This window comes from Python bivittatus, unplaced genomic scaffold (assembly GCF_059951505.1).
Source record: "Python bivittatus isolate LINGU-HERP-01145 unplaced genomic scaffold, Pbiv_v1 ctg000330_np1212, whole genome shotgun sequence".
Lineage (NCBI taxonomy): Eukaryota > Metazoa > Chordata > Lepidosauria > Squamata > Pythonidae > Python > Python bivittatus.
In genome coordinates, this window is record NW_028277058.1 from 29,769,931 (window position 1) to 29,795,271 (window position 25,341).

At 35.3% G+C, this 25,341-nt stretch overlaps 1 protein-coding gene across 1 annotated transcript in view; it reads left to right on the plus strand.

Annotated features, from left to right (window-relative positions):
* Positions 1–25,341, plus strand: part of PLXNC1 (plexin C1) — a 61,325-nt gene that overhangs the window by 1,464 nt on the left and 34,520 nt on the right. The window contains exons 2-6 of the mRNA XM_025174111.2: positions 11,496–11,624; positions 12,496–12,630; positions 15,627–15,727; positions 16,800–16,914; positions 18,585–18,741. Coding sequence (XP_025029879.2) covers positions 11,496–11,624; positions 12,496–12,630; positions 15,627–15,727; positions 16,800–16,914; positions 18,585–18,741 — 637 coding nt within the window. The remainder of the gene's footprint in view (positions 1–11,495; positions 11,625–12,495; positions 12,631–15,626; positions 15,728–16,799; positions 16,915–18,584; positions 18,742–25,341) is intronic.

Consider the following 25,341-nt stretch of genomic DNA (forward strand, 5'->3'; position numbering starts at 1 on the left):
CCCTGTTTACTTCTCCATTGGCTTCAGTGAAAAAACGAAACAACCAATGGATCCTTTATGCAATGAGAAGAAAGCGGATGGTTTCTCAAATGACTATGAGACTCTGGGATGCTTTAAAGGATATCATTACCTCCTTTATGAGGGGAGGGGGGGCAGAGAAAGAACAAACAGCTGGGAATCAAATTCCATGGATGAGGTCAGGCAGTTGCATGGTAAAATTCATTTAGAAAAACCTTGGCATTCATGCTTGAACCTACTAGGTGGTCCAAGGCAAAGGTGTAAGACTTCAATTATTTTATATCTTATTTTTCCACTAATGAATAATGCTCATGTCTCCTGCGCCCAGACTGTATTCAAATCGGATGGACTGAAAGCAATTATGTCTCTCTTTAATGGTGGAAAGCTATGAGCAATCAAGTATTGATTGACTCTACAGGGCACTAGGATTGCTGGGTCTTGACTGGTATGGCTGACACTGTTGTAAGAATCTTCTTCAGTTGCAGAATGAAATAGTAAATGTGGGAGCTTCTGAGTGAGCTTTTATGCTGCTTCTATTATTCCTTGGAGTATCTGTGAATTCAAAGTGATAACATTGTTTAGAATGGCAGTGGTAGAAAGTATTTACTAAATACAACTGATAGTAAAAAGATTCATTATCCAGTTTAATCTGTGTGATGATAGTAGTAGAACTGGGGAAAAAATGTTTTTTTCCCCCCCTCAACTATGAATCCTCTTTAAGTTGGCATGCTTTTCAAAGGGTGGGTGATCTTCTAAAACAGAAAAGAACAGCCTGTGACAATTGGCCTAGTTTTAAAAACTCCCTGCAAGAGATAAATTCAGACATTTACCTGTTAATTTCCTGCAGCCTCTGCTTGGGAGAGAGAAACAAAGATGTGAGGAAGGGAGAAAAGGGGAAGCATTGGAAAGAGACAAATATTGTGTGTCCTTACACACTTTTGACAGAAGGCTGGATCCAAGAGGTTGCCAAGTCCCACGGAAAGAGGAGAGTCCTCCCAGCACTTCTATCCTTAAAAGAAGTAATGCAACCATTCCTGAAGATGTGAACCTCCCTAGGGCTCTGAAGAATATAATAGGATAGGCTAGTGATAAATACTTTCTTCTTGGCCTGCGCGTGTGGTTGTGGGCTTAGGGCTAAGCTCTCTGGGCTAACTTTGATTTTCTGAATACATTTAGGTCAAGTTTGGGCACTAAAGCATTTTTGGTTTTCCTGCCAAAACCAAGTAGGCAGAAGGGGAAAAAGAAATGCAATCCCATTATTTTCCTGGACCTCTTGCTGCTTTTTGATGTCATCAGCTATGATATACATTTAGAATATCTGTGATGTGGATGGAATAATTTGCTTTACCTATTCAGCAGTTCCTAGAAAGCTGTGCTGGAATATGTCTTTCAGTCATATTGAAACTATAACACAGTTTAGTTGGCCCTAACCTTATTCCTGATGCTATTTTACATTGACCTTAAACTGCTGGCTAAGCTATAAGATTCTTAGTGCACTGTAGTTAGTATGCAAATGATATGAATGTCAGTAAGCTTTGTTTGTTTTAATCATAGTTTGGATAAACTTGAATAACCACATATCACACTGAATCATAATTTGTTTTAAGTGTTGTTTGAATACTTTTGAATTAATAAGTTGCAATTGGCTGGATTCATAAACATGCTAATTTATAAACAAGCGAATCACATCATGGATTAGTGTAGTGTCCTCTTTTTATTTTATTTTATTTTATTTGAATTTACAGTCATTCAAAAAAGCCAGAGCAAGAGAGAAAAGAAAATAATGTTCAAATAAAAAACAGGATAAAAGCCTATTCAAAGCAGAAGTTAAGCATGACTGTATAGTATTATGTTCAGACCCAACAGTTTCTAACTGCCATTGCTATGGTACAGAATTTCCTAGAAATGTTGCAATCCTAACTGTTTAACAGGAAACATAAAATTGCCTGTTAGGACCCAGTAATTTGTGATTAGATTAACTCCATCCTCCAAGGGTAACAGGGCATTTCAAAAGTACCATCTCAAATTCAGTGTCTGAGCATATATGTAAAAGCTCTGAATAGGGGATATTATTGAATCTCCTGGTCAGTACCTTTGAGGGCAAAGTGTCTAAGCATGTCACTTTGAGTGCCCTCCTATGTGAGAGTGCAAGTATATGGGAAAAGTATTTGGGAATAGTGAAAGGTGGAACCATTGTAGCAGCAGTGTGAGGTGTTAGATCTATCCCTCTGTATATCAAGATCAAAGATTCCCTGTTTGACTTTCCTCCAGGCTTTGTCTGAGCCCAACATAGTTAGATATTGGGATAAGTAACTACAGTGGACCAATTTGGAAGTTATTTGCTTCTTCCATGGGAAATTATATTCGTTTATCAATACTAATTGGACTAGGGACTCATTCCCCTAGATTTGTTTGAGTCAGTACTTTAACTGACAGAGCTTCAGATGGGTCTTGACAGAGACACATGCAAGCTGTGCCCCAAATGGGGCTGTGATGAAGCCTACACACACTAGCATTATATTGCCAGACCACAATGCTGGAAATTGATCAAAGTGGCTGTATTTACTAAGCAGCACGCTAGCCTTCATTATATTTGGACAATCAACATCATACAAATTGAGCAGGTGAAGACCTTTGGATAGCTGGGTATCTATTTTCAGTTGTCTATGTCCTGGAAATGTCAATCCTCAAATCTTATGCTCCACGCACAATAATCAGATACAGCTGTAAATGAAGTTGTAAGAGAAACAGCTATGTTCCTGCAGCTATTACATGTTTGAAAACTAAAGAACAAAGTCTTTTGCTATACTATATGTGACAGTGCTGTGGGTATGAAGATATCCTTGTTCTAGAAGCAGTTCAGTCCAAATTTCTGAGATCCTTGCTTGGAATTATTTGCTCCATTGAAATTCATTCCTCATTCTCTTAAAACCAGATATGAAAACCGATGAGCTGAGCTGTTTTGGGCTCTGATAACAGAGTGAATAATGTTTAATAACTTGGACTCAACCCCACAAGTAGATACTCATAAGGATAGCTTAGACCAGATATACGGCACCGAATCTGTTAGAGGAAGAGTAGTTAATTCATGTGAAGAATCAGATTTATAGCTCTGAAAATGTCTTGGGTCCACCATCTTTGTAAGCCCATTTCCATATGGTACTTATTTTCAGAAGTTTAGAAGATAATCCTGGAAGAAAAAGAGCTTTTTTGGAACATTTTCCTTAGTGAAGCTTACTTTCTCCAAAGGCTTTTGAGCTCTGCTTTAGAATCATTGTAACTCAGCTTTCTGTTGTCTGTTTCAGTTCCTGAAATCTGCAGTGCATTCTATACTATTATATTGCCATATGTCTATTAGATGTTTTATCAGTCTTGGGTTTTGTTTATAGATTTTATTTGTATTTTGTTGAGTTTTAATCTGCACAACAACTGGAAATAATTTATATATGGGATGTTTAAGGTGTTTAAATAAGTCAGTGGATCTTAGGTTCAGATGGTAAATTTGTTGAGTAAATATTTGTTGCAAGTTATTTATTATAGCATTGTTTCATTATTGGGTATGCATTAATTGTTTGGAGCTGCCTTAAAAACATTTTAATAAAAATCAGTTTAGAAATCAGCTATCAGCTATTGTACAATTTTAAAAAATCATGATATTTTTTGCTATCTTCCACATTCTGTAAAATAAAATTCAGATCATTTTACAGGACAATATCCCATGTTAATATCCCATGTTATCTCAACTGAGTTTAATTTTCAGCAGATGTATGTGTAAGTGTGTGTGTAGTAACACTGCACAATTCAATATTCTATCCTATTGTTTTACCTTTACTTCAAGGGATATATTCTGTAGTGGGATAATATAGCTTCTGTTTTTTTAAATCTTCAGAATTCTTAAAATTGGCTTGTAATTTTAGTAGGTATACGTTTGCAAATTTTACGTTGAAGTATTGTTATCCCCTTCAGCAATTATTTTCTTGTACATACTATATTGTATTTTAATATTATTCTGTTTCAACTTCCCATTTCCTAAAAGAGCTGAAAGTGTAATTTAGACAATTATAGAGTAGGCTAAGCTGGTGCATACTAAATAATGTTATTCTTAACAGTCTTCCAAATACAGGAAATCTTAAAATTAGTTCAGATCTTGGAGTTTTTATATGCATAAAGAATAAGCAGATATAATTCTATAAAAAGAAAGGAGGATGATCCAACCAATATTAAATATTACCAAGCCTCACTGATTTCAGTTGCAATGATTTGAATACAAGTTTAAATTTTCCATTACAGACAGTGAGTTTTAAAAATACTTATTATTGGTAAACAGCAGAAAATAATATCTAGCTGCCTGAACATATATTGCAAAAGATCGTGTGATATTACTCAAGAGAGAAAGAGGGAACTTGGGTTTGCAGTGGTAACGTACAATTAAGCAGGATTTTTTTTTATTTTAAAGGTTAATCAAATCTTTATATATATATATCACATTAAGATCACTATATATATTTAGGTTTACATTACCACCTTGTAACAGAATATAGAAAATGTTGAGTTTGATTCACATTTCAAGTAAAAGTGCAAATGTTTTTCATAGGGATCAAAATTATTTGCTGTTGCTCTATTATCATTTATTACCTAAAATAGAAAATTTTAAAAAAGGGAGGGGGGATTGAAAAGATAGATCAGTAAGGCTCTTAGCAATTTTCTTATTCAATTTATTGCTATTTATTCTCTTTTTTATTATTATATTTTATTAAACAGCTAAATTCAAACAATTCAAATGAAAGGTTAAAGTCATTAATAAAAGCATACATAATTACATTGTAATAAAATATGCAAGATAAAATAAACAATAAACAGTAAAAACAATAACAGAGACTAAAAACAGTAATAAAATGTTAAAAATATCACAGGAGAATTAGCAGATCATTAAAAGTTCTGAGGAAAATAGCATCTTTCTCTGGCATAGAAAAGACTGTAAAGGTAGCACCAGGTGTTAGAATAGCATTTCTAACTGAGAGAGCTACAGGTAGTCCTCAGGTTATGACCATTCATTCAGTGACCATTCAACATTACGATGGCAGTGAATAACGGGACTTATAATGGTTCCTTGGCGTTCCGGCCAGATCAGCATGCCCATAGTCATGTGATCGCAATCAGGGCACTTGGTGCCTGGCTCATGATGATGACATTGCAGTGAGCTGCAATCATGTGATTGCAATTTGTGACATTCCCTGCCAGCTTCCCACAAGCAAAGTCAGTAGGGGAACCAGCAAGAATTCAGAAGCCATGCTCATGTGAGGTCCTCGCTTAACAATGCACATGGTCCTTGTTTAACGACAGCAATCAGGACTGCTGGAATTGCCATCACTAAGCAACGCAGTCATGTGACATTGCACTTTATGACCACATTGCTTAGCAATAGACTTCCCAGTCCTAACTGCAGTCATAAACTGAGGACTACCTGTACCATTGAAAAGATTTACTCCTGCATAGTCTAAATTTGTACCACAAGCGGTCATTTTATTCAGACATACTTAGGGTTAGTTTCAGACATACTGAACAGGCAGGGGAGGACATAGACAATTGGAAAGGAGGACAAATGGGGGAAGAGACAGATTAACTGTTTAACTTTCTTGGCATCTGCGACAAAAATTACAGTGAAAAACTGCAAAAAAATGTACTTAGGACTATGTATATATGAAATTACTTTTTCCAACATCAGAAATACTGTTTTTTCCATTCCAGGAATGTGCTAGAGCCCATTGGGAGGCAAAAGTCTTCATCGTGTAACTGATTTAGGTCTTGTCAATTTCAGGCAGCGGTGCAAGCTGTCAGGAGGTTACTCATCAATTAATTAAGGTCACAGAGGGGAGCTTGTTAACTTGTGGTTAGCACTTATTAGAGAAATGCTATGCCAGGGACAAAAGCTGCTCAGAAAGAGATAGGTTGTAAATACAGGTAGTCCCCAGGTTAAGAACACCTGGTTTACAGACGACCCATAGTTAAGAACAGAGTCTATTGCAGCAAAATTCAAGTTAAATATGCAATGATTCGAGTTAATTACACAATAGTACTTATACAGAATTATACAATAATACAGTTCCAGCTTACATACACATTCGACTTAAGGACAGACCTTGGGAATGATACTCGTTCTTAAACTGGGGACTACCTGAACCCAAAAAGCTGGACAATATTTGATTTTAAGGCTAGGCCTCCTGGATGGAGGACATGAAGACATGTCCTCCTTTTACTGGACGTTGGGTAACCCTAGACATACTTCATGCAGATGAAACCTCTATTTTTATGGACTTTATTTACCAATAACAAGGGTACATTAATTATTTTTTAAATTTATCTTTAGTTATTTAAAAGCAAACATATTTAAAAGATCTAAAAATAAATGAAGATTCCAATAACATATCTACCTCAGTATTTTGCATATACTGAGGTAAACAGAAGGATGAATTTGACCTATTATGCTTTGCAAAAAGGATAACTCTTTCCCAAACTGAATCAAAGGTAACTGGTATATCCCAACATCGCCCATCTTTTATACATCAATTTTTCCATAACTACAATTTTCCATAATTTTTCATACCAGAGATCTAATGATGGAGGCTCTGAATTTTTCCAATATTCTGCTGTAGCCAACCTTGCAGCAACTATCATGAATTGAACAGTCATGTTTTCAGTTCTTTGAGTAGTCTCACTAAATAGTAACAGAAAGAATATCATGGGACTGTAACTAAATTTTCCAGTATCCATGCTGTTAATCTTTCTAATATCTTCTGTCCAGAAACTTTGTACCATCTCACAGAACCACCATACTTGCATACCTTTTGCTTCAACATACTTCCAACATTTATTTGAGCCTCTCCCAGTAATTTTAGCAACTTATATGGAGGTATAATACTATCTATGAATCACTTTTAAGTAATTCCCCTGATCTTTGCTGATATGATATATGATATATATGATATATATGTGTGTCTGTCTGTGTGTGTATATATATATATATATATATATATATATATATATATATATGTGTGTGTGTGTGTGTGTGTGTGTGTGTGTATGTATGATATATGATATTTGAAGATGCTCCCATATGTTAACATCTTACTGATATTCAACATCTTGGAAGATATTATTATTTGTGCATGTGCTTGGTTTTATTCTATTTTTACTGAATTTTTATATTGTTTTTATTGTATTTTAATTAATATTTATTGTTGCTTTATTGTGAATCGCCCAGAGTCACTTTTTCATGAGATGGACGGTATCTACTGTAAGTTTGAAATATAAATAAATAAAATGTAGATCGTAATGTGGAATTCTTTCAAAGTGTAGCCCATTGTGTGTCTGAGATATTAATTCTTAGATCTGTTTCTCTGAGAGCTGTTAGTCCCACTCCATGTATTTTGGATATTAGATATTTAGGGGACTCTGAAGATTCTAATAAAGTGATACTTATTCTCAATTCTGAAAATACTGCCTAGAAAAAACAACAGTGATATAACTGGGGTTTATTTCTTTGTCATCATCCTGAGGAAGAACTCTTCCAATATGTGAGAGCTGCAATAAATTTAAAGAGTTAATGTTCACATGACCCCTTCTCAAATGAGTATCAAGAAGCTTGATCTCTTTGGAGTTAGAGAATTATGTCCCACATGCTTAAAAGCAGTCTTCACCATCCTGGCCTCTGTCTGTCTGTCTATCCATCCATCTACAGCGTCTACCCCACTGCAATCAATGATTCTTTGAACTTATATAAAGCAAAAATTAAAACATCCAGGGTTATGTTAAAGCCAATTCAAGTCATAATAACAATAGTAATAACCAGATGTGTGGACTTTAATTTTTAGAATTCTTCAGTCAAATGGCTACAGCTGAAAATTCTGGGAAATTATGTTTATATGTCTGGAGGAAAAGTATTAATTCACTTATTTCAAGACTATGCAATTGTAATGGGATCTCTCTGGTTTAGGGTTTAATCTAGCCTGCAAGCCCTTGTGTGGTTCTGCTCTTCCATTGTCACCAGAACATGGGAGAGGAAAAGAGCCTACCATTGACATCTGACCAATGGAAGGCCTCCTTGGGAAGGCCTTGGCCCAGTCTTATTCTTCATCTCTGCTTTGGAAGTTAGGTTCATGATAACCTAAATCAGCCTTTTGTAATCTGATGCTTTTAATATACATTTCACTGTCATCCCCAGCCAGCTACAAATTGAGGAATACTGATTGGGGACTTACTGTAGGGTAAGGATATACAGTTTTATTCTGAGCAGGGACCACAATTATTTTAATGGCCTCTGGCATTAAACATAGCTGGTGATGCTGTGACAGAGTAAGTGGCATGGTACAAAAATATTTGGCTCAAGGGGGATGTGGAAAAGCAATCTTCCCAGATTTAAAACTACTTAAATTAGACTTAATCCAATCTCCCCAAATTTAAGTCTACTGCCCTGCGGGGGTGGTGGTGGTGGTGTTCTGTACCTAGACTTTGGGACATGATAATGAAGGGCTTTATTGAGACTTGGGAAATAAAAGGTGCCATACAATAATAATACAATTTTTTTGGTGCCTAAATAGGAAAGCGTTTTTACAGAGGGTGCAGCACTTCAAAAATGACCAGCTGCCTTCAGTTCCCAGTTGTTTATTCAGCGACATAATTGTACTGGGACATGCCAGTACTGACAGGATGATTCTCCTTATGTTCTCTATTTAAATCACACAATTGGTAATCAGCCAAATGCCAGCTGTGAAAATATGTTTTCAATGTACATAGGGAGAATTATCTCTGTGTGGTCTTCTTTATTTAGATGGGATCTAAGCATGGCATGAACATGCACTAGCATCCCCCTTTTTCTCCTCTTTTTTCATGATATTATCTTCATCTCATCCCCAATCCATATCTGAGGCAGATTAAAGTTGACCTTAGGTGTTCTGGTATTAAAGTTGTTTTCCCCTTTAAGTGGGTAAGAAGCCACAGCAGTTGTCTCTGAAATGAACCTTAAACAGAGATATGCATTGAAGACATACCAGATGGTCCAAAAACTTAAAGGAACATATTAAAGTGCATTTATTTTCTATGACACATTTCTGTGCCATTTAATAGTTGCATCACAAGCAATGCTGGAAGGACAGCTGTGAGGGAGGGAAGTTGGGAAAAGTAGCTGCAGCCAGGCAGAAATGCTTCTCACTCCATTTCCCTCATACATTCATTCATTAACTCACAACTTTACTCAGGAGCATCCAAGCTGGCATTCCAGCTGCCTGTGAGAATTGAGCCACGCCCTGGTGTTTTCAAGGATGCGCCAATGTCCACAGGCAGCCTCACGTTACAAACACAAATGCCAAAACAGAGTGGGGAGGTGATAAGCAAAAGGCATACAGATGAGAAAGTGGAAGCAATGTCTGGAGACTGGCAGTTATTACAAGCAGGCAAATGGACCACAAGTTATGATGAGCAGCGTATCCTGGTGGGAGTTCTGCTTGGAGCTTTGCCTCGGTAGCAACTAGAAGAAGAACCACCACCTTGAAGCAGCACCTCATCCAACTCTGTAGAGTAAGAATGTTTGGAAGGAGGCAAAGGTTGTCTGTCACTTTATAGACTTACAGACTTTTGCTTGAACTAAATATTAAAGGGCTGAGTATTAAAAACATATTTACATGGCAACATCAGCTTGCAAGTCCTAGATGGGTGGAGAGCAATAGTCTGCTGCTGGGGAAGGTGTGTGCTGCAATAAAGCATTTTGTAGAGATTTGCTATGCTGTGGTGTGTCCAGCCCTTGGAAAGTGAAGAACCCTCACAACAGCTTAACACCTTAACTTAAGGACAACTGTTAAACCAAGCTGTGTCACTTGGTTACAGAGAGAAAAGCTTTGCCAAGTGGTAATATATAATATAAAGATAACCTAGTTTGGCTTTTTCCAATGCATATCCTGTGTTGACTGAGAATTATGGGAGCTGAAGTACAGTACAATTGGTTGAAGAAGATTGGAGTGATTGGATATAACCTTGGCTTAAAGCAAGGTAAAAATTATCTGTCAGGTTTTAGCAGTGCTGTTAAATATGAAACCTTTTTTATTATCTTCATTATAAATATAATAACAAAATAATTTTTCATAACTTTTTTTCTGCACTGTAAGTAGAAAATTAAGAAGTACACGTAGAACTGATATCAACAAAAGGTAATAGAGGAGTTCGGTCTTTTTAAAAGAGGTTTTCCATTATGATTCCATGAGCTCTGGAAACATAGACCCAGATAAAATGAAATTATAAAAGGCATTTCAGAAAAGGAGGTGAAAGATTTTGTACAGGATTTCCTGTTTTTCTTACCTTCTTGTAAGCGTTGTAGCACTGTGAAATATTAAAGAAAAAGCAACAGACAAACATCTAGGGCATGGTATAAATATTAGAAAGACAAGGAAAGATTTAGCTACATCATAAAAAGAAAAAGAGATTTTAAAAAGGTGATCCATACTTTGGAAACAAATAAATGTACACTACTAAATTGTTTCCTTTACCTATAATTTCTTAGGCACTAATGTACTATATACATGGTTGGATTGCTTGTGTATTCACTCATTCCCTCTCCTTAAGGTATCACTGGAAAAATCAGTGGTTCAATGTTGGAGGCTTCACTAACACATTATAAGCACCTTCACCGTCTAAAAATGCCAGGCATTTTTTGGTATTAAAGTAGTATGAAAACGATACATTAAATGATATCCTACCTCCCCCAAAACTACATTGCGTGATCACCTCTGAATACAAAACCCATAATGTATAGTATAGCCTTCTACCTAATGCCTTCCAGATATGTTGAGATTCCAGTGCTCAGAATGCTCCACTTGGCCATTATCCATAATCTTATTTCAAAACAGAATAAATTATTGAGAGCCAGGAATAGATACATATTTTTCACTCCTGGGATTTGGACCTTTACATTTTCTGTATTTTATATTTCAGCTCTCCATGTTATAATATTTATTTCTTTTTTGCAACATTTGCCTGTAAAATTATTTTTCTGGATGCGCATAGCTGGCAGCAAGCTAGCTAGGCTAGCTAGGCTGATCAGGCATCATTAATTAAGAAAATATGCTTCTAAGGACATGCTTGCTGCTATGGTAGGATGGGTAAATGCAACTGAATTTATGATCAAAGAAAGAGCCATGCCTGTTTTCTTCAGGAATGTGTGCAGTATTTTGTACAATAAATGGCTATGTGTTTCTGATTTTTCTCTTATCTAATTATGCCAAATTTTAAAAATCTTCTATAATACATTTAATATATATTATATTAGTCCCAATGATCAATTTAATAATATTGTGTTGAAGCCTACCCAAAATATATACTGTGACAACCAATCTTCCCACAGATATTGATAGCTACTGAATATTTTTTCCTTTCAGTTATGATTTAATGATGTATATTAATGTCATGTTTCTTTGTTCATTCTGTTTCAGGTAAAGATTATACAGCCAGTCAACAACTCAACTTCTCTGAGTCATTTCAATTTGGTTTCAGTTTATGCCACCATGCTTCTAAACAAGATTGTTTTATTTTTAGGGACAGGAAATGGGCAGTTATTGAAGGTAGGCAGTTTATAATTATGTCATGAATCATTGTGGTTTCATCAGTTCATACATCAGATTTATGTAAAATTGCAAAAAACAAAGTTCATATTTGGATCTATTGTTCTTCAATTTTTTAAATTGAATTGATAGCATTAATATTAAATAACCAGCATATGCATTTTTTTAAAGGACTCACAAAGAATCTGCACAAGTAATTTATCTTATTTCTTTGGAGTAAAACAGCTTGGTGCATGCATCTATTTGCACATTTACAGCTTCCCCTTTCTTTGAATCAAATAGGAAAGACTGAAGGGAAGACAGATTCCACATTGTGTGCTAGAACTCTGCATTAGAAAATGAAAGCTACTCTTTTTTAAAACACGTTCTGGGCTACATTTGATTTAATAATAAAGTCATTTGATTTAACCATGGTATTCTGAACAAGCCATAGTGCTTACATATAACACTATAGTTTATAAACCACAGTTTACAAAGTAGCCAGATTGGGCTCATACATTATGTTAAGCTACAATAACACAAGTTACATAATGGTTTTGCACAATGTTGGAACATAATGTGTGTTTTTACTATAGCAACAGCATCTATAACTATTTTCACTCTTTTCAGCCTTAATCTTTCTTTCTTTCTTTCTTTCTTTCTTTCTTTCTTTCTTTCTTTCTTTCTTTCTTTCTTTCTTACTTACTTATTTATTTAATACATTTTTAACAAGGTAAAAACCAGCCTTAATCTTTTCTCACAACATAGTTGTTTAAGATCACATGGGAAAAGAGGTTGTGATGATGAATAGGTAGCAGAGGAATATGAACAATTCTGTTCTTAATTGTTTGCAAGTTCATATTGATTAATTCTATACATCCTGTTTTTATAGATTGTTCTTGATGAAAACATGAAGCCAAATTGTCCAGAAATTTTATATGAAATGGAGGATGAAAGACCCATTTTCCATAGGCTTGAACTTGACCCTATGGATCCGGATTACATCTATCTACCATCTAATAATATGGTTGGTTGAATTCTAGATGACACTCCGTTTACATACTGATTCCAAAATTGGTTACAAAACTTCATCTAGCCAAGTATTGAAGGCCAGCAAAGCTATTGCAAAACATTCCAATTGTTTTCTAGTGGAGTTTTATGATAAAAAGAGAATCTACACTCTTGTTCCCCAGTGTGATTGGTACAGGGCATCAACATTACCAGTCTCTTTTTGTAAGATGATTTAGCATTATTCCAGCTCTTAATTGGTATGGAAAAAAATACACCGGAATGTCAAAGACTGGACAACGATTTAATAGAATTAATGGAGTCCATCTGACCTTATCAGATTCTTAACTGAGATTGTTATGAACAACCACAGTCACAATTCTTCCATGTCAAAAGCTAAATTAGTGAATATCCCCAAAATTTGTGTTTTTTAAGTAAATCAGGGACTCAGGAGCAATAATTAATCCAATCTTTCCTAGAAATAGGAGGATGGATTCAGAGAGGCTAGTTGGCCAGAAGTCTATTTCAAAATGAATTTTAGCAGTATTTTACTTTATTGCCTATAATTAGATGCATTAAATACAACACTACACCATTAATACAGTAGTTCACTACATTCCAATTTAAGTTCACAAATAAAGTATAGAGCCTCAGCAACCAGAATGACTCATAAGATATAAAACAATAATTAAAACCTGCATCTATTTGGAAAGTACAGTATTTGATATATGAAAATTTTAACAAGGTAAAACCAATACAAATATTAAAAGAGAATAAAGAAGATAAAGAAAAATAGTGAATAGTAAGAAAAGAAAATAGAAAAAGAAATAGAAAAGAAAAGAAAAAGAAAAGAAAAGATTATATAGAAGTGCCTTCTGATCTTCTTGACGGTGGTTATAAATGTATTTATATTTTGCTCTCTCTCTAAGGTTACATCATAATTTCCTTCTTTCCATAAGCTGCCCTTTCCAACTGTCAAACCCATAAATCATAAGTTCATTCTTCTCTCTTTTCAGCAAAAAGTCCATAAGGAGTTTCCCATCACTAATAGATGTAGTTGTTGATCTTTCTCTAATCAAAAAAGTCAATTTTGCCATCTCTGCTAGTTCTGTCATCTTCACCAACCATTCCTCCATTGTGGGTATTTCAGAGTATTTCTATTTTTGTGCATACAGTAGTCTCACAGCAGTGATCATGTATAAAACTAATCTTCCATAACTCTTTTCTAATTGTCTGTCCATTAAACCCAACCAGAAATATTCTGCTTCAGTTGAATATTGATCTTTAACATTCTTTGTATCATTTTGTGTATTTGAACTCAAAATTTTCTGGCTTTTTTACAAGTCCACCAGACATGATAAAATGACCCTTCTTATTATCCACATTTTCAATATAAATTTGAAGTACCTTTATACATTCTAGATAATTTTTATGGAGTCATATACCAATGGTACATCATTCTGTAAAAATTCTCTTTTAAGTTGTAGCATAATGTAAATTTCAATCCTTTCGGTCATGTATTTTCCTACTGTTCCATCAGTATATTATATCCACAGTACTTAGCCTATTTTATCATACATTCTTTCATTTATTCTCCCATTTCAAATTTCAACAAACATTTTAGTAATTACATGTTCATCATTTGTATATAATGCAAATGTTTAAATTCAGTCTTTTGCTGTTCAATTCCAAATGTCCTGTTATCTTCCTTAAATCTTTCTCTTAATTGTGCATATGAAAATCATTGAAAACTAAATCCCTCTGCAGCCAATTGCTCTCTTGATTTCATCTTATATTCTCCATGCTCTTGTTCTAACAGCTCTCCGTAAGTTAGCTGACTCTCTTTGTCTGCTGTTTCTTTTCTATAAAATGCTACTTGTGCTAACAACCCATAAAGGCATTTTCAGGCACAATCAGGGTTATATATGTTCCATATTCTCAATATTGCACTTCTAATATAGTGATTCTTGAAATCTACATTGACAACTTTATTGTACCATAGAAAAGCATGCCATTCAAACCTCAATCATGACCTTTCAGTTCTAAAATTCTCTTATTTCTTAGCAAGACCCACTCTTTCATCCTAACCAAGCAGCAGGCTGCAAAATACAATTTAAAATCAGGCAATCCCAATCCTCCTCGTTCCTTTGTATCTTGGAGTACTTTATATTTAACCCTTGTCTTTTTCCCTTGCCAGACAAATCTAGATATATTGCTTAAATGGTACATCAGTTGTCAAAATAGGTATTGTTTAAAACAGAAACATCATTCTAGGGAAAACATTCATTTTTATCACAGAAATTCTCCCCAACAATGACAATATTAATTTCTCCCATCTTATCCTTCTTAATTTCATTCCATGACTTAACATAATTGTTCTGAAATAACATACAATTAATGTTAGTCATAGTAATACCCAAATATTTCACTTTTTTTTCAATCTTAAAACCATTTGTTTTTCCATTTTCATATTCTTTGTTAGCATCTGTCTTTTACTTGTTAATTTTAAAACCAGCTAATACTCCAAAATCCTTTAATTTATCCATCAATATTTCTATTCCTTCCAGATGATCTTCCAAAATTATCACCAAATCATCAGCAAACATCCATAATTTTAATCCTCACTCCAGTAAAGCAAGTACAGTATTTGCCACATTGATGTTCCAGAATAAAACACAACATAAACTACCAAAGACTTGCTATTTGTCAGCTAGCTTTTACCAGCCAGAATAAGCTCAAATCAAGTTCACAAATGGTTCTTTGTAGAGCCTCCTGAGTTCACATTTAAGTCAAATTTAAAAAGTGACAAAATGGCATCAGTGTACTAAAAACACTGTTATTATAGTTTTCTAATAAAACATACTTGATTGAATGCTTCCCTATTTTTAAGAATTAAGACTTCGTTTTAAAAACAGTTATTCTTTTTTGTGTATCTCTGACTCATAAAAATATTATTTGATCTGTTTGGAATGGCTGATAAGGAATTTGCAAAAAGCACTTTTTAAAATTTTTTAGATCAGAAGAATACAGGTTGCAAATTGCAGCAAGTATATTTCCTGTAGAGACTGTTTATCTGCAATGGACCCACACTGTGGATGGTGCCATGCAAAGAAAAGGTATTTATTTTTGCATTAATAAATAAATGCTTATTTACCATAAATATTCCATGAATATCTGTTCAAAATTATGTGTGTTTTGTAAGAAAGTCATATTACATCATTTTATTTCTGTGGTTCATAGGGATTTTCACTAAGGCAGGGATTTTCAGATTTGCAATTCTGTGGCCCCTAAAAATTATTAATGAATTTGTGCATCAAATCTATTTCAGTATTTATTGCCATGTTAATTTTCTTTTCAGTTAGACCAAACTATGGAGCACATGTATATCTCTGGAACCTCTGTATTCAGAAAAAATGGAATCTCTTTGTTCCAAGGAGCATCTGATTCCATGATGATGTTCAAACAAAGCAAGTGCCTGAATTAAAGAAAACCAGAAGTTTCATTTAAGGTTTATTTAGTTTTTCCAAGCGAGCGGGGTATAAATCATTTTTAAAGATTGAAGCAAAATAATTAATGCTCTGCATATAAACATCCCAGAAGCAGCTTGCACACCAGCTTTAAAAAGAAAATGTTGGTGTTTTCCAATAATATTGGGATTACAAATCCCTGAATTCCCTGCTAGCTGTTGGGAGTCCTGAGAGCTGTAGTTATACTCCTGAAAGTAGATAAAGATGAATGGATTTTAATCTAATCTAGTTGAATCTCTTTATGTTCTTAATTCCAGGCTTCCAAAACTTCAAATTTAGGCTCCTCCAGATCTGAGCTTCAGGCCATTACATTGATTCTTGGCTTTGGCTGTTTTGTAAAATGATTTTAGAACCATAAAAAACAAAACAATACCACACAAGCAAATACAGTAGAACATGTTAATCTGATTAGGCCAATCTGTTTCTCAGAAATGCTTGCCCTGCTTGTAGAAACAGTAGAGCAACTATTTTTTTTTTAAACCAACTGAGTAGAAATCGGATACTTGCCCCAAGCCACATTGTATGTGAAACACGCCCTCTCAACTTGCTGTGAGCTGAGGAAGAAGTACAGAAATGGCTAGTGAAACACAGTTAATGTGAATTGCTATACAGAATCAATGGTTTGGTATTTCTATCACAAATGTATTTGCATTTTGTTCAGCTGCACTTTAAAAGGAGAATGTTCATTTCCTAATAATTCACCTAACTGGGCAAATATTTCATATGGCACAGATAAGTGCCTGAAAATCTACACTTCTCAACTCAAAAGAAATGAGGTATGTTATTCATAATTCATTATTCATAGATTAAAGTTAGTAATAGTAATAAAATGGTTGAAAATAGTGATTTTGCTGTCATGACAATATTGAGTTATTGCAGTGTTCCAGTCATTTGACTAAAAATATTGCCCATTTCCTTAGCTTTTTACCAATGAAACCCATTATGGGGCTATACAATTCTAACATCAGTAGCCCTTAGTAATTTTTATAATCTCTTCTCCAAGAGTAGTATCTCTCATTGTGCCAATAAAAGTAGACAAATCTAGACTTAGTCATGCTTATAAATTCAATGAAATTACAAAAACACCTGTTTTTGTGACTAAATCTCATGATTTCAGGGGGTCTGCTTTACCTTTGGATCCAACCAAGTAAATTATACACAAGTAAATAAAAGAGATAGTGGTAATGATACAGAATCATATATTCAGCTGATATTTCAGCTGCTGTTGGAGCACAATACATCTTTGCTCTGTAGAAACTAGCCCAAGCCATAGACGTTTCCTACCAGTTGTACTTATTATAGCAATACTGTTTGCATTTCATGACTTTCAAATTTCTAAATATTCTTCTCTACTAAAGGTTATACTAAATAGATTAACTAGTCTACTATAACTTGCGGCCCTCCAGATCCATGATCGTCATAGGGCTGAACTTTGGGTTGTGGCTATATTAACGAAATAACTTTGCAGATGGTTGAAGGACAGTAGCAAACAGTCCTGACATCAAAGCTTCTACTGGAACACATAAAAATGCAACAGTGCTCAGTGGAATACATTTTCTTATTTTAAAATTATACCCAATGAGTAAATGTTGGGTATATTCATTTGTTATAGGTGTTCATTTTATTATTTTATTTTTCTTCATATATATATTTTTCCCCAATAAAATTGTGCTTATTCCAAGTAATATATATCGCCATCTAAAGGAACACACTGCAAGATCCTTCAGTCTAGCGTATAAAATTACCTAGCATCACCACTTAAAAAGCCAATTAGCTTAAATAGTAAGTTGTCAAATAATCTTTACAAGTGGCACTATAAACAATCAATAAATGAATAGTCTCAGAACATGTCACTTAGCAATTAAAGTGTGGGTTTTTTATAAAAATAAATGAATACATTAGTTAAGTGAGCATGGTGTTTGTCTTGCAAAAGTGAAGAGGAGCTAGGCTAATTCTATGGGACAAAAAGTAATTTGGGATCTTCTTTGAAGTTACAACTGAATTATTCCATATTATTGACTCTTTATTAAGTGCAGAAGAGAGTCTATTCATCTATGTTGTTTCCTCCTACTTTTAATCAACATCCCTTTGCTATTATCAGGAATGGTTTAGTATTGTTTGTTCATTGGTATAAATCCATGTTAACATGAATCAGAAACTCTTAGAAAGCAGAGATTGGAAACATAGCCTGAAGTAATTTTTGAACAGTTGTTGCTACAGTTTAAACAAAACAAACATACATATACTGTATAATGCTAAATCATTATAGACTTGGAACAGAAGGAAGGAAACCTGGATAGATCCTGTTTCCTAGCTGATTGTTTGGATTTAATCAGTGGGGTTGCACAGATTTCAGTAGGTTTCTCCTCCTTACCTCATTGTCAGAATAAAAACTGGCAATTTTATAACTAGCATTGAATAAATTTATTGTTTCTTATTCTTTTAGGTTCGTGTGAGAGTGGATGTAAATTCTTTTGGTCTTTCTGAAAACTCTTCCCATTGCAAGATGGTAAATGCAAGGACCAATAAAATTCTTTGTGATGTGAATCAACATCATATGAATTGTTCCTGTGATTTAAACATTGAAGATCTAAGAGAAAAAGGTGGGCTTCTTTATATTTCAGCTTTGTAAGCTGATATTTCCATATCTTTCCATATCTTTCCTTCTAGTTATTCATAAAAATTCAAAGTCTCCTGTCAGGATCTACGCAAGCTAGAAATCTTAGTTTCATTTAATTTAGACCAGCAATGCATATTTGACAGTTAAATGGTTAAAGTATTAATTAGAGGCCTGCTTGCTTGTTCCCGCCATAGAAGTTAGGAGAAGGGGGGAGGAAGATGCCAAGCCAGGTGCTGCTGTTATCTCTGCAGAGGCGCCAACAAGGTCAAGCAACCGTGAGACCAGGAGAAAGGCGTGAAGAATTTCAAGTGGGAAAAGAAAGTAGAAGAGGGGAGAAAGGGGCTTAAAAGGAGAGGTTTTGCTTAGCAATGCTTAGACTTAATAACCTATAGATGCTGTGCATTTCTCTTAATAAAGAAATCTTTAATGGAACTAATTAGACTCCAGAAGATTTACTGAACTTTGGGAATGAGTGTGTAGACTCTGACATTTTGTTAAGGCTCACAATTGCTAGTGAGGGATTTACCCGGAGGATAAACCTGCCATGGAAATCTCTCATACCAAACGCCCTGTAGTGTTTGTGATAGCACATGTAGGGCATGTAGACACATATACCGCCTCCATGGCGCCCCCCAGAGGGTAATTTCAGATCGTGGCCCACAGTTTACCTCCAAATTCACAGACTGAACTCAATGCAAAGGGAGTTTATATTATGATATTAGTTAATATTTGCTTTGTATTTTCATCACAGCACACTCCCCTTTAGAATCAATTATATCATAAAACATTACTTAATGTAACAACGAATTCAGTTATGTTATTAAAAATGTTCCTTTGGTCAGCATGTGAAAAACCTGTGTAAAAAAGGAATTTCAAACTAAGGGCTTTTCCACACTCCAATCTTAAATTGTTTAAGTGACTTCCATAGGTAAACTATGGAAATGAAGCCAGGTTAAGAAAGCCCTTTCCAGTTTCAACACTTTCTTCCATTTCGGCCATGGTGATGGTCTGAAGTTCTGGCTATGTTTACAATGTTTGGCAGAATCCACTACTTCTTTACACCCCCTATGCCTGTCAGGAAAGCAAGCACCAAACACATGGGAGGGGCTTTGAGGACATGTGGTTTCCAGTAACAGGTCTTTTGTATGAGCTCTCTCATAGTTGACAAGGGAAGGGAAGGGAAGGGAAGGGAAGGGAAGGGAAGGGAAGGGAAGGGAAGGGAAGGGAAGGGAAGGGAAGGGAAGGGAAGGGAAGGGAAGGGAAGGGAAGGGAAGGGAAGGGTAGGGGCACAGTTTACCATTTTTCCTTGGACTAGAAGGAGAAAGTGTTAAATCTTGTCAATCTTACCTATTTTGAAAAAGAGAGAAAGAAAAAAAGATCCACCATTTCACTGTTCCACTGTTCCATCAGGAAACTTAAAAAAAACAACAACAGCCTTTCACTTATCTACAGGAGAATATGTTAAATAAATAAATAAATGGCCATGGAGGGCAGTAACCAGTTATTGGGTGGGAAGAGGCGTTCCTGCCATATGGCACCACAGCCAATTGGAGTAGAAGGGGTTGCCTACAATGAAATGAAGTGCAGAAGACAACATAGACAACATGCGAAATTTTAAATTTAGTGCAAACATACATCTAAAAACATTATTTCGTATGCATAACAGGAAAAAACAGCTGGAAGTTGCCTTCCTGGATGCTAGGGGTGAGTAGATGTCCACATGTTTTCCTGCCCTCAAGAGATGTCCAGTGGCTCATATTCACATGGGGGCAAGCCAGTTATGCAGATCAGTCCTAGATCATACTACAGAGATGATTAAAGTAAATTGCATCATATCCTGGTTGGCAACTATAATCTTTTGGGTTAGTTCTAGATCTAGAATTCTGACCTTTGCCATTATGATATATGGACCTTTCCACCCAGCCTGACCTCCTTTTAATTAGGAATAATGGCTAAATTTTCATGGGTTGTCCACCAGCTTTTTATTTGCAGCCTGTATCATCCATTTGCCCTTCTTTAAAAATATAGTCCATTAGACTTTTAAATTGTATGTCAGCTAATATAGCACATTATTCAGATTACGAACATGTGTTTCTGGCACAGCTGTTTTTCCTTAAGTGTTTCCTGAAAGACAGAAAATCATTACTTGACTTGAACCACTTGATGACATTAGGCCTTTCCTCACTTGCATCTAACCACAGCATAAACATCCCCCAGCAGCATTACCATCGTCTGATACAGACTTAATCCCTTGACATCATCTGAGACAGCCTTAAATTATCTTTAACTGTTTTGGTTTTAAAGTAGGTTTTTCCTCTTGCCCCAACATATTGGTTGCAGTGGATATAAACTGACAAGTTTGCCAATCATTCTGTCAGGGTGTGTTAAAGTGATTCCAAGTGGATGGGATTGGCCTAACTTCTCTTGGCTACTTTAGAGACATGAAGATATTTTAGGCTAAGGTGGGCTCTGCCACACACCCCTCTGGTCCCTGGGTACTGTCCCCCAGGGCCATTCTGATTTGGGCAGTGGGACTGAAAGACTTCAGATCTTTCAATCCAGCCTCTATCCTCCTACTTGCAGATCTCTGAGTTGATCCACATTTTGAATTAGCCAATTAAAAGAAACAGCACAGAGGGAGGGAGACTCATCTATACCATGAAGCGTCCTTATAAGTGCTTGTCTCCTCTTAACCAGGCTACTTTTAAACAAAGGATTAGCACTCTTTCAGAAGACCACTAAACCCATGCTTCAAGTAGACTAGCAGGCATGCAGGGAGATTACATACAGTGCAGTACTGTAGTTTAGTGAGAGGAACTCTCCCACTGTACTGTATAAGTCTTTCCTCATGCCTGGATTATCAAGGCTAGTATAGGTCTCTACTTGTGTTTAAAAAGAGGCTGACTTAGCACCTGATGGGGGGGAACTATACAGCAGGAAGGAAATTCCCAATCTGATCTCCAGTCTGAGAAAAGTGGAGAAAGTGGAGAAAAGTGGAGGGAAACTCTCTGCTGCAGTCAATCTCCTGCCATACATATCACTTCAAGCTCAAAGAAGTGACACATATGGCAGGAGATTGATTGCAGCAGAGAGTTTCCCTCCACTTCACCAGGCAGCCCCAAACAGCATCTGTCAGCAGTTAGTTGGGTTGTTTTGAACCCACCCATGCAAAGCCTGGAGGAACTTTTGACAGCCCAGTCTAAACATCTAAACCCTCACCTTTCCATCCCCATTCTGTGTTAAGGACAGTGATGGAAGCTTTTCAGTCAACTGGTGACATTTTGTAGGAAGGGAAGGAAATAATTCTGGGGTAATCCACTAGCCCCTTTCCTTAATATGCCCTGCACATAGTAATAACTATAGCACCATTTCCCAACATTGGATCTGCAGCATCAGATCCATGCAGGATCAACCGTTCTTCTAACTTCTGCCTTAACTGCTGAGTAACTATTCCAAAAAACAAAGTTGGCAATCCACAAGCAAATCAACTTTCTCATATGCTGTGGAAGATCTTCTGCAATCTATTTGTATGACTATTTTATTGCTGAGCTGTTTTGTATTATTCATTGCTATAATTATAGTTTTGGTTATGCATTATTTATAAGCGCTTTCTAGCTGAAGAAAATAATACACATTTATTTATGAAACATATCCAGTGTTCAACCATGGCCCAGTAGTATTTTTCAATCACATGCTTTCCTGTCTGTATTTTTATTGAAGCAAAAAGTGCACATGTATTTTGTAACTGCCTTCTAAGATCAGAGTAATTATGAGTACATTCATATCCATTAATAAATAATTTCAGCCGTAATACTTTTTTGCACTGCAGTGCAATAATTTCATTGTTAGATTTTTTAAATATATATATTTTGAATTATAAGATCTTTAGGTAAGCTATATAACACTGAAAATTCCCCAGACTTTCTTCACCGTTTTTACAACTTTCAGGGCAGAAATAAATGTTTGTAGGCGAATTCAAGAGTCCTAATTCCTAAAGTTTTCCTAAAAATGTCATACAATTGGGAGCATAAACCTATAATTGCATTGAAGATTTATGGGCCAAAAAGGATTGCATAATTATTTTTCTAAGTGCTCTTCTGCGACCTCACCCAGATACCTCAGCATTAATGTTAACTGGTAAACATGTTGGGAAATACATGGTAACTGATTTCCTGTGCATATTTTTCCTCATTTTGATTTCCTTTTTCAAAGGCATTACGAGAAAGGAAGAAAGTATCAAATTTGAATATAAAGTTGAATCAGGCTATACCACTGTATTCTAAGGCTGAAAACATTGCTCATTTGTTTCAGAAAAAAAAATAATTAAAATAAAATGCTAAACAGAAAGGTAGTAATATCAATGTAATAATTAACTAAAGTTTGCATTAACAGATCTTAGACTCTAAGATCTTGCCCATACATAATGCCAAATAATGATTTAGAATTATATAAACAAATTTCAGGCTCTTTTCTTCTTTCTTCCTTCAATGAGAGGGGATCAACAACTCATATATATTTTTAAGTTAAATACAGTTTAATATTGTGCCATATCCAATTTGTGATCAAGAGGTGCAAACTTTAAACAATCCCAGCCTGCTTTCCTGAATTATTGTTATAAGTACTTGCACCCTAAGATGTGACCATAAAAATAAACCTCAATTAAATGGAAGTGGAACAAAAACTTCCAGTCTCCTCACAACAACACCAGAAAAGAGAAGGGAAAGGAGCACCTAAATAAGAGTTGTATCAAAAACAGTTTCAACACTACTGGTCATATCTTTCAATTGTATGAAATGTGACATATGGCATATTTGGTCACATCTTCCATCTACTGTACTTTCATTTCTAAGCCTTTAAAAGTAACTTGGTGTCTGTCATATATTATTCATCACAATGTTTTTTCAGTGGGTTTGCCTGGTTGCATATTGAGTTATTATACCCAATAATGTTGAAAGTCTTCTGATTCCATGTATTTTATAAATTGATAAAATTCCGTAAACTGAAATAAACAGATTTTTACAGCCTGACTCAACACAAGCAAAAACATGTTATTAGTCTTCCTGTTAAAATCATGGGCATAATTTAGATCTGTGACTTCTCATTTGGGGAGTGGTGGAGGTAGAACACTGATTTTCTTAGGAAATTGTGTGAAAACAAAATATCATGTTGAAAAGAATGACCGGATAAGGAACATATCTGTGGCTCAGCCAAGAACAGCCATCATTCTGCTCAGATGAACAGCATAAGAAGTGGTGACATCATGGAACTCAGGAGACTTTCCTTCTCCAGGAAGGGTTTACTAGCAGTCCAAATATATTAGAACGGAGACTATATTTTATAGAACTTCCAAGAAGGTACATGCTATTTCAATGTATTTGGAGGATGATAGGTTGGGGTTTTGGGTATCTGGAGAAATTATACTAATGATTATGGCATTATCAGGTTTTTATTCTTTATACACACTCCTCTAGAAATATTTATATGTACTGAGTTTCAACATCTTTGCGTAAAAGAAAAGAGGATCTTTTTGGCAGACAAGTGACAGAGTGATGTGGTTGGATGGCACTGCATGAGAATAGAGGAAGATGTGGTTGATTAAAGTGAAAGAAACTAGAGATCCATTTTGCCTTGATATAACCTCACCCTGTGGATGCAAGACTAAGGAAGTTGTTTTAACTGCTTAGCATTCTGCAATAACAAAATCTGATCTGCTGAATCCAGCCTAATCTTGTGGTAGCACAATTAGATAAGTCATTTTATCTTTAGCAAATTTAATAAATATTAATCTATTCTTATTAGTAAAGGAAATTGCTTAGAAGATTGAAAAAAACCCATTAGCATCAGTGTGTATAGCAGATGTAAAAGAATGTGCAGATCAACATAATGATAAATATATAATTAATTGCTCTGTAGTCCATTTGCAGTTTATTTTTTCTAGAAGGACATATCTAGAATGTTGATTTATATATATATAAGGCTGCTACTTATTAGAAAGAATCATAAAACATATTTTCAAACTCTTAAAGCATTTTAGAGTAAAAATAGTTAAAACCATAATTAAAAAAAGCAATTTAAAAGGAAAAAAACTAAACGTTTAGGAAACTCCAATAGCTGGGAAAAGCCACCATACATTTGTTTTTAAAAATTACCTAAAACTTATTAGTTTGGGGACCTGGCATACTCAGGGGAGATTATTTCATAGGATAGGGGCTACTATGGAGAAGGCCAGCCTCTCTCTTGCTTTCCTGAAGCAAGATGCAAATAGAGCAGGATCTTCCCTACAGATGGTAGGGTTTGGGGAGACAGAGGTAATCAAAGACATTACTATCAGGAAACCTAGTTTTTAGTTGTTTTGGACTTTGTATATAATGCTAATATCTTGAGTCTGGATCAATAGCAGTTTAACTGCCAGTGCAGATTTTTTTAGTAGAGGCGTAGCATGTGTGGAATGAAAAGTGGCTGCTATATTTTGCATGAGTTGTAGCTTCTGTTGCATTTCAAAGATAGCTGCAGATAAAGCCCATTACAGTAACTGAATCTTGAGGTTACCAGTGAGTTATCACCTCATCAAGCTATCTCTTGA